This window comes from Cebus imitator, unplaced genomic scaffold, assembly GCF_001604975.1.
Source record: "Cebus imitator isolate Cc_AM_T3 unplaced genomic scaffold, Cebus_imitator-1.0 Scaffold122, whole genome shotgun sequence".
Taxonomy (NCBI): Eukaryota; Metazoa; Chordata; class Mammalia; order Primates; family Cebidae; genus Cebus; species Cebus imitator.
This window is the reverse complement of record NW_016107437.1, coordinates 2081920-2092897: the sequence shown is the minus strand read 5'-3', so window position 1 is coordinate 2092897 and position 10978 is coordinate 2081920. Positions and strand designations below refer to the sequence as shown.

Below are 10978 nucleotides of genomic sequence, written 5' to 3'. Positions count from 1 at the left end.
TGTTTTCTGGTAACTGGTTGTCATCCCATTTCCCAAGCACAGACCAGCAGGGGGTGCCAGTGCCCGTGCAGAGACCATCAACTCCCAGAGCTGCCTGGGGAAGAACTGCCATAGGGAAGGGCCTGCTCCTGACCACCCCCAACAACAGTTTCCTTTATGATGAGGGGCACCTACTGGTTCATAACCTGGCTCTGTGGCTGGACAGAGCCCCTGAACAAAGGACTTCATCTCCATGGTTGCAGTTTTTACAGCTGTGAAAGGGGACAGGGGAAACAGACCTCCCAGGGGAACTGGCACGATAAAATGAAGCAAGTCATGAGACGGCTTCTAGCACAGTCCCTGGCACTTAATTCTTAGTTAAACTTCCATTCTTTTTGTTTTGCTTTGCAGGCTGGAGTGCAGTGGCACAGTCTCAGCTCATTGCAACCTCCGTCTCCTGGGTTCAAGCGATTCTCCTGCATCAGCCTCCCAAGTAGCTGGGATTACAGGCGCCCCCACCCCACATCTGGCTAATTTTTGCATTTTTAGTAGACACAGGGTTTCACCATGTTAGCCAGGCTGGTCTTGAACTCCTGACCCCAGGTGATCTGCCCACTTCAGCCTCCCAAAGTGCTGGGGTTACAGGCATGAGCCACTGTGCCTAGCTGAATTTGCATTCTTTGTCAAGAGATGTTTAGTCAATCTCGAAGGCCTCTCTTTTCAGATTCTGCCCAAATCACATGAATCATTTTTTGGACTTGGCTGTCTCACTCCTTTTCCTCCACCCTTTTATGTCTTTATCAAGTCTTCCCTCTGTACTTAAAGAGCACTCCCCACCAGTCTAGCCATCACCCTCAGGCCCACTATAAACTATACAGAGGGCCCAATTCAAAAGGCCCTCCTACACAGGGGGCTCCTTTCACTTCAAAACTGCAGCAGGCCAAGTGTAAATTCAAGACACTGCCTTTGCTTGTATATTTCCACTGTCTTCCAGCCTAAAACCCAGCCAGTCCTAACACTGACTGACTGCCCATGTATGTTACATAAGACCCCATGCTGGGCAGGGATACTGAGATAAGACACAATCACGCATCACTGGAAGCACCTCCAACAGAGACAGAGATGGCAACAGACGATTTCAGAAGAGCTTATGTGCCTGTCTACAGACATCCAGTCTCAGGAGGGAAAACCTAATTCAGTTCCCAAGAACCTACCGGTACCACTCTTCGAAGGAAAAATGGTCTCCACTTCACAGACTGACTTTGAAGGCCAAAATCAGACAGGAACCGGCAAGACCAGGACTGGACCCCAGGTTTGGCTGACATCACTATCTCCCTTATCACAAGGAGGCAGAGGCCCCTTGAAGATGTCCTTTTGCATGAGCTCCAAAGTATCTGGTAAATGTAGGTCATTATGGCTAAAAATGCATTTTCCCCCTTGTCCTTGCAGCTGCTCTGTAAGTTTGGGCTATAGCCTGATGTTCAGCTGCACCAGCCCTAGCCAACTGCTGGTCAACAGATCACAGGGTTGTGACCCTTGGAATTGGAAGGCATTCTACACACAGTGTCTCTTCCAGGTGCTTTTTCTCATCAACTATTAAACCACAAACAGGCCAACTGACAAAGCACACAGTTCCTTCACATGTTCATTCCTTCCCCCTCCCGCTTCGCCTGATGCAGAAATATTTGTCAGTCAAACGTGAACATTACAAGAATATGCAACAGAAAGAATTAGAGAACTCAGCAATCCAAAAGCTGCTAAATGAGGGTTTTCTGCATTTTTTGGGGTAATGTAAAGCAGTTCCAAGAAAAGTGAAGTCACAGCCTCTGCAGCTTATTTTCAGTTCTTAGAAAAGGGCCAGCGTCGAAGGGGAAGCGGCTCTGCCCTAGCACACAGACTCCATTGTCTGGTGGGGGGCGTTTGCTGATAAAGCAGCTTGGATTTGGCACCAGAAACCCAAAACGTCTGACATGTTTTCATTTGGTGATGTCAAGGAGGAAACACAAGCCGAAGCAGTGAAAGTTATTAACATTCAGAGAAACCACACAGCTCAGTTAACACACTGGGGTGACACCCTTCCAGCACTGAGCCACCAGCAGTTTTGAGGGGACTGTCAGAAAAAACACAGTAGCCTCCTTTTCCTACCCCACACCCACCCCCCACGTTCCTGAGATGTGTCATCACTCAGGCCACCATGTCAGTCCAACCAGCATTTTTCAATGGACATTATTTAGCAGAAGTTGCGGGAGGACAAACGGGGCAGGATATGGTACAGGTGGTTTTTGGCAGCTTGGGTCTGCTTTCTGGCATACAAGCAGGTTTCGCCACAGCAGGCAGACCTCAGGTTAAGATCTCGGGAGTCTACTACACATCCAGCGCGGGGGCTACTACCGGATGCCCTGTAATAATTTGGTGAATGAGGTTTGCATTTTTTTTTTTTTTTTGAGACAGAATCTGGCTTCATCTTCCAGGCTGGGGTACAGTGGCACGATCTCAGTTCACTGAAATCTCCGCCTCCTGGGTTCAAGAAATTCTCGTGCCTCAGCCTCCAGAGTAGCTGGGATTACAGGTGCGTGCCACCATGCCTGGCAAATTTTTTTCTATTTTTAGGAGAGGCGGGGGTCTCACTATGTTGCCCCAGCTGGTCTCCAACTCCTGGCCTCCAGTGATCAGACCTCCTTGACCTCCCAACATCGAGTGACCCAGCCAGGGAGAGTGCCTAAGGAGACATGACGATGAAGTGGAATTCAGTGTCCCAGATGGAACACTGGAACAGGAAAGGACATTAGGAATAACCCCAAGAAACATGAATGAAGTACAGACTTGGGTTAATAAAAGCATCTCAGTATTTGTTCATTAATTTTAACAAATGCACCATACTAATGTAGATGTTAATAAGAGGGGAAGCTGGGTACAGGTACATGGGAACTATTTGTACTGTCTCTGCAATTTCTCTGTCTCTCCGTCTCCCTCTCTCTCTCTCTCTCTCTCTCTCTCTCTGTGTGTGTGTGTGTGTGTGTGTGTAGACAAGCAAGAATGTACTGATCCTCGCAACAATAATGATTTGGTGCCTACCAAGTGTCACATACCATGTAAAAGTGATCTACACATATCTTCATTTATTCCTCACACTAGTGCTATGAGCTGGGCATAATCTGCATTTTACAGATAAAGACACTGAAGAACAGAGAGGCTAGGTACCTTGCTCATAGTTACACGGCAAGGTTAGTGGCAGATAAAGGGCTCAAATTGACAGAATAGCTCAGCGATATTGCCTCAAAAATCCCAAACTGTGAACATAAAACAGTTCAAAACAAGCTTCACGTGGGCAATGAAAACAAGGCACAGCTTCCAATCTGCCCTGCTTTAAAAAGAAAAGAGTTTAAAAGCACAGCATAGGCCAGGCACAGTGACTCACACCTGTAATCCCAGCACTTTGGGAGGCTGACGCAGTCGGATCACAAGGTCAAGAGATTGAGACCACCCTGACCAACATGGTCTACTAAAAATACAAAAAATACAAAAAAATACAAAAAAAAATTAGCCGGGCATGGTGGCATGCGCCTGTGGTCCTAGCTACTTGGGAGGATGAGGCAGAAGAATCACTTGAAGCTAGAAGGCGTAGGTTGCAGTGAGCCGAGATTGAGCCACTGCACTCCAGCCTGGTGACAGAGCAAGACTCCGTCTTAAAAAAAATTAGCTGGGTGTGGTAGCATGTGCCTATAGTCCCAGTTACTCGGGAGGCTGAGGAAAGGGAACCGCTTGAACCCAGGAGGTGGAGGTTGCATTGAGCCCAGATCACCACCACTGCCCTCCAGCCTGGCAACGCAGTGAGACTCCATTTCAAAAAACAAACGAACAAAAACCACAGCACAGCCAAGAAGACACTGGCAACACTGAATGCTGGAGAGGATGTGGAACAGGAACTCCCCTTCATTGTTGGTGAGAATGTAAAAGCAGTCTGGCACTTTCTACAAAGCTAACCATAGGTTTACCATATGGCCCAGCAATCGCACTCCTAGGCATTTACTCCAATGAGCTGGAAACTTAACACCCACACAAAACCTGGCCATGAATGTTTACAGCAGCTCATTCACAGTTACCAGAGTGGAATCAAGTAAGATGTCCTTCAATAGGTGCATTAGATAAAACTATGGTACATCCATACGATGCAACATTATTCAGTGATAAAAAGAAATGAGCTGGCCTGGTGTGGGGACTCATGCCTGTAATCCCAGCACTTTGGGAGGCCAAGGCAGGAAGACCGCTTGAGCCCAGAAATTCGAGCCTGGGAGGTCCTGCCTGTAGTCCCAGCTCCTCAGGAGGCTGAGGTGGGAGGACTGCTTGAGCTTGGGAGGTTGCGGCTGCAGTGAGCCATGATCCTGCCACTATACTCCAGCCTGGATGACCTCGGTGACCGGGCAAGGCCCCATTTTAAAAAAACAAAAACACCACAAATCAATCAATCAATCAATCAATCAGCCAGGCGTGGTGGCACACAGCTATAATCCCAGCTACTCAGGAGGGTGAGACAGGAGAATCACTTGAACCTGGGAGACGAAGGTTGCAGTGAGCAGTTATTGCACCATTGTACTCCAGCCTGGGTGACAGGCTGAGACTCTGTCTCAAAAAAAAAAGTCCCTAGGGAATTCTTCAGGTTTCTATCTTATAATAAACATGGGCATTTATTTAAAAAAAGAGAAAAAGAAAAAGAAGCAGCTAATAAGCTGCAAAAAGACATGCAGGAGTTCAGAGACAGGGGCTCACACCTGTAATCCCAGCACTTTGGGAGGCTGAGGTGGGAGAATTTCTTGAGCCCAGGACTTTGAGACCAGCCTGGGCAACATGGCAAAATCCTGTCTCTACAAAAAATACAAAAAATTAACCAGGCATGGTGATGCACACCTGTAGTCTTAGCTACATGGGAGGCTGGGATGGAAGGATCACCTGAGCCTGAGAGGTTGAGGCTGCAATGAGCTGTGATTGTGCGCTTGCACTCCAGCCTGGGTAAGATTAAGAAAAAAAAAAAAAAAAAAAAGACATGGAGGAATCTTATATGCACAGCAAGTTAAGGAAGCCAGTCCGAAAAAATTACACACTGTATGATCCAACTATATATTCTGGAAAAGGCAAAACTGAAAAAGAAAGATCAGTGATTATCAGGGTAGGGGGGAGGGGTTAACAAGGGGAACCCAGAGGATTTTTAGGGGAGTGAAACTATTCTGGATGATACAGTAATGGTGGATACATGTTATTATGCATTTGGCAAAATCCACAGAGTGTATAAGAGGAAGAATGACGCCTAATGTAAACTAGACTTTAAAAAATGTAATGTTGGTTTATTAAATGTATCATCCTAATAAAAGATGTTGGTTCACAGGAGGAAAAACTGGGAGAGTGGCGTGTGAGTGTGGAGTATATGGGAACGCTGTAGTTTCTGCTCCATTTTTCTGAAAACCTAGAGCTGTTTTTTTAAAAGTCTATTAAAAAAAAAAAAAAACCCATACAGCATATTAAACAATTTATTAGAGGTAGAATATCAATAATCCAGGCAAAAGTCTATAACCACGTCAGAACATAATCTAACTCCCTTGATATGTCCAATCTCGAAAAATCAGGCATGGGTACTAAGCAGACAGCAGAAACCCAACATTCAAATCACAGCGAAGTCATTCCATACAAAAAGACAAAAGAACGCTAAGCCAGGAGGCTCGCCATGTCGCGCCCAAAGTTATGAGGCAGAAGTTTAGCTAAGGCCTAAAAGGCATCCTTAATCTTGATGTTTTTCATTTCAACAAGAAATTCTGAAAACGTCTCAAAATCTGAGTGATGGAAGAAGGTATCAAGCCAAGGGAAATGAATAGAGCCAAGGGAAATGAATAGAGCGGTGTCTAAATGTTTGAGTGGTGTCCGAAGCAGAAAGGGAGCTGTTGTCTTTTGGGGCCGCCGAGCCTGCTGTTAGGAAATGCCATTTGACTTGCAAACTGGTTATGGTAGTTGCTGATGAAGAAGATGAGGAGCCATGATGTCATTCCTTTTTTACACAGTCTGTCTTCCTGCCCATAACCACACTTCAATTACCAAGGGCAATGACAGATAAATTTTGCATTGTAAAACAGGGATGCAGCAGTAATGGAAAAAGTATCACCATGCATAAAATTTGGAAAATGCAACATAAGACCTCTGTGTCTGAGAGAAAGAGAGAGAACTGACACCAGGAAGAAAAAGCATCTGCTTTTCATCAGCAAATACAGGCAAAGCAAGGGGCAGCAGAGGCTATCACTGAAGTATCCCAGGATTTAAACATTCCTCCATCCAGACTCCTCAGTCAACCAAAGCAAGGCTCTCTAAGAAACTTTTGAAAAATACGCATTGAAAAACAGCCATGAAATCCACATCATTATCACCTTTAAATCGTTTCAGGATTTTGGTTGTTTTTAACGACAGTTCCAATATCATCTAAGGAATATACCTGTGTAAATCTTCCGCTTCCAGTTCCCACATACTTTCACGGATGGGATTATCAGAAAGATGTGATCTTCACAGCCTACAGGCGTGGCTCGGGGCTGCAGGCCTGTACCATTCCCATCACCATCACGTACTTTCCTAGAAAAAGAAGGAAACCCATAGTAATGTTCTTTTTTTTTTTTTTTTTTTTTTTTTTCAGACAGTCTCATTCTGTTGCCTAGGCTGGAGTGCAGTGGCGTGATCTCGGCTCCTTGCAACCTCCGCCACCTGGGTTTAAGCGACTGTTGTGCCTCAGCCTCCTGAGTAGCTGAGATTACAGGTGTCTGCAACCATGCCTGGCTAATTTTTGTATTCTTAGTTGAGACAAGGTTTCACCATGTTGGCCAGGCTGGTCTGGAACTCCTGTCCTCAGGCAACCCACCCACCTCGATCTCCGAAAGTGCTGGGATTATAGGTGTGAGCCACCGTGCCTGGCCATCTTCTTTGGTTTCTGATTTTACTAGGCCAAACAAAACCGTCACATAAACTGTAATCATGCCCAAGGAATGGAAGAGACACTCCCATCACAGTATGAGTTCTAATTAGACAGGCTGCTCTGAGGCAGGGGCAGAAAACCTCGGCTTTCCTCTAATCCCGTTCCTTGCTCAAAGCTACAGAGTATGTGACTAGTCTCTGTGCACAGGACACATCCTCTTTCTGCAGACACCCTCTGACAGTTACCAAGCAAATCCAATTTTCCCTCCATGTTGCCTGAAAGGCTGGGCAGGCAGCCCCTTCCCCACTGTTGCAACTGTTGGGACCTATCCCTGCCACTTCCAGCACATACAAGCAAATCCACACAAGGGCAGGCTGCCACCCGGATGAACTAATGACATATTAACTGTGACAATCACTTCCCATTCCCTTGGGGAAGTGACTCTCCTTCAAAGCAAAACTTGGCCAGTCTCAACCACACAAAACCCAATTGTGTAAAAGAAAACTCCAAACACTGCAGGAAGGACAGGCCTGGTGCCAGCCTCACTGCCTGCCCCTATGAGGCTGCTTCCACTGCACTGCATGTGGGGCCTGAGGCTTTGAGCAGGAGGCCAGGCAAGCTGACCCCTGACCCTGCCATTCAATCTCAGGTAGGATGTGCTCAGGTTTCTCAGAGCTCCTCCCCACAATCCACTTGGGTATCTCAGTGAGAGGCTAGTTCTGAAAATGCACTTACTGTCCCCTCTAAATGGGCTTAAAGTACTGGTGGGGCTAGAACCCATAGAATTAGAACTGAAGGCCCAGGAAGAGAAGAACAAGCCCAAAGACATTCCGACCAGGAGAGGGGAACAGGAGCTCTACTAGGAAGGCACACACAGCCAGCCAGATGAGCTCAAAGGCATGCGATGAGACAAACTGGCCCTGTAGGTTCTACCCACACCCTCTCCCACTCCAAAGCAGCTCTCCGCTCTGTCCCTCCCTCTCCTTTCCGCATCCCCACCCCCAGTTGCCATGACCACTGCAATGGTTCCCAGCCCATGTTCTGCCAGCTTCCTCCACTTCAAAACCACTCCCACCTCACAGCTGCAGTCACCATTCTCGAATCCACCTCCTGCCTCCAGAACTCAGTTGATCACAGCACAATCTAGGTAAGTGTGGTTTCTGTGCTTCTCCTGCACACAAAGAGCAGCTTGAGGACAGGGAGAGCTTCTCATCCAGCTCAGCATTTTCAGCCCCTTCGGTTTATGGAAACAAACTCCCGGAAGTTCCAGAGAAAGAGGCAGTGGAGGAACAGCACTAGAGCGGCAGTGCAGTGAGCAGAGCTCAAGGCCACCTTGAAGCAGGCAGGTCCTTCCAGACAGCCACTGAAACTCATCAGGATAGAGCCCTCCTTCCTTCCACCGCTGCCCCAGCCAGGCTCCCCAAATGCATGAGTCTCTATCCCCTCCAAGCCTTTGCACAGGCTGTTCCATGAAGCTGCATAGTCTCCTGCCACTGCACCCGGACAGAGTGTCCTAGTTTTAACACTTAAAGTCCCATGTCCCAGGACCCTCTCAGTCCCAGGCAACTGCGGAGGGTTGGTCCTTACAGGCAACTCCAGTGCAACCTTCAGGGCTACCTCTTCCAGGAAGCCTTCCCTGAGCCCTTAAGCCTGGATCAGCTGTCCCTCGTTTGCGCCACCTGGCTCTTGCCTGCAACGTTACTTTGTGTTTTAGTGGCCTGCTTACCTCCCTGCCTCCCTGCCTGAAGGCAGTGACTCAATTTTGTCAAGCTGGACTTGGTATTAATTAACAAGAGGAAATGATATGGCCCTGCCAGCTGGTATTAAGGTCAGTGAGTATGTCAGACAAGTTCACCAATGCCCATTAGTTCAAACAATGAAGTATTTACTAGATGCCAGGCTTATGCCAGGACTGAGACCAGACAGGAGACTGCCCCAGCCTGCCTGCAAGGGGCTTTGCCTGCAAGTCAATCACACCAAGTGGCATGGGTTACCTGCTGGGCAAAGGCTAAGGGAAACATTTTCTGTAAAGGGCCAGACAGTAAATATTTCAAGCTTGTCCCAGATACTCAACTGTAGTGGGACACCAGCTGAGGCATTCTGTAAATTACCAACGTATTCCAATAAAACTTTACTTATGGTGAGGTGCGGTGTCTCACACCTGTAATCTCAGCACTTTGGGAGGCCGAGGCAGGCAGGTCACCTGAGGCGGGAGTTCAACACCAGCCTGATGAACATGGAGAAACCCCATCTCTACTAAAAACACAAAAAATCAGCCAGGCATGGTGGCGCATGCCTGTAATCCCAGCTACTTGGGAGGCTGAGGCAGGAGAATCACTTGAACCTGGGAGGTGGAGGTTACAGTGAGCCAAGCACCATTGCATTCCAGCCTGGACAACAACAGTGAAGCACCACCTCAAAAAAAAAAAAAAACTTATGGACACTGATGCTCGAATTACATATACTTTTCACATGTCAGTTTTTTTCAACCATTTAAAAATGTAAAAAGTCGCCAGGTACAGTGGCTCATGCCTGTAATCCCAGCACTTTGGGAGGCGAAGGTAGGCGGATCACTTGAGGCCAGGAGCTCAACGCCAACCAGTCTGGCCAACATGATGAAACCCCATCTCCACTAGAACTACAAAAATTAGCCGGGCATGGTGGTGCATGCCTGTAATCCCAGCTACTCAGGAGGATGAGGCACAAGAATCACTTGAACCTGGAAGGTGGAGGTTGCAGTGAGCTGTGATTGTGCCACTGCACTCCAGCCTGAGACACAGAGGGAGGCTCTGTTTCAAAAATAAAAATAAGAATAAATAAAAGATTAAAAAGCATTTATAGTTTGCAGGACACGTGAAAAGAGGAGGCCTGTAGTTTGCTGACCCTGTCCTAGACCAGCGCTGGGGCTGAGGGCAGGCAGGCAGGCAGAGAGAAGGCTGCAAGGCGGTGGGGGAGGGGCAGAAGCATGTTTTGCACCCTCACTGTGAGCCAGGCATAGTGTTAAGGCACTTGTTTACTTACTGAATCTACATAACAGACAGGAATGATTAGCTTCTTTTTACAGAAGAGTACAAATCCAGAAAAGTTAACAAAAGTGCTCCAGGCAGCTCAGCTGGGAAGGGGTGGAGCCAGGAATTCACCTAAGCCTGTCTGAATCCAAAGCAGCTCCGGACAGACCACTGACCTATCTGCCTCTAATTAAGACTCCAAGACTGAGCAGGAGGGGCCCTTAGGAATGAATTGATCTTGGCCTGATCTCCCAGGGGAGGGAGCCGAGGGGAGGGAAGGCCCACATATCCTCCGACCTCCTCAGCTTAGACCTCACAACCTCTAGAAGCCTCTGAGGGCCACTCAGCACCTTGTACATCCTCACGACTCCACAGGGATCAGTGATCCTCTGGGACAAATGCTCAATGCTTATCTCCCAGCAGGCTTTATCTGGGTCTCGGCTGCAGCCCAGCACTGCACATGGGGGGCTGATGTGTAACACCTGCTCCGCTGACATCTCAGAGAACAAGTGAGATGAATGTCCACTGCCTGACACTCAAGACAGTTGGTTCTTGGAGCACTTATGTGTCAGGCACTGGGCCAGATGCTGAGGATATAGTTGTCAGGACCACACAGCTGTGGCCTTCCAGAACCTCGGTCTGGCCCAGTGGTTCTCAAGGCATGGCCCCCAAACACCAGGCATGGTGGTGCAGACCTGTAGTCCCAGCTACCCAAGGAGGCTGAGCAGTAGGATTGCTTGAGCTCAAGGCCAGCCTGGGCAACACACCTATCTCAAATAAATAAAACATTTTAAAAGTCGAAAGTAGACCAGCAGCATCAGCCTCACCTGGGAGCTGGTTAGAAACACAATTTCCAGCTCCACCTGGACCTCATGACTCACGAACTCTGAGGGTGGAGCCCCAGCCATCCCAGCGTTAGCCAGCCCTCCAGCAAAGACATACAGGCTCAAGTTTGAGCATCAGTGGCTTAAAAGAGGAAGCAGGCAGGGCGCGGGGGCTCACGCAGGTAATCCCAGCATTTTGGGAGGCCAAGGCGGGCAGATCACTT

General features: G+C 48.0%; 1 protein-coding gene across 1 annotated transcript in view; it reads right to left on the bottom strand.

Moving 5' to 3' along the window:
• Window positions 1-4968: 4968 nt before the first annotated feature.
• Window positions 4969-10978, bottom strand: part of RMI2 (RecQ mediated genome instability 2) — a 19008-nt gene continuing 12998 nt past the window's right edge. The window contains 2 exon segments of the mRNA XM_037742505.1: window positions 4969-6511; window positions 6513-6585. Coding sequence (XP_037598433.1) covers window positions 6439-6511; window positions 6513-6585 — 146 coding nt within the window. The 3' untranslated portion in view covers window positions 4969-6438.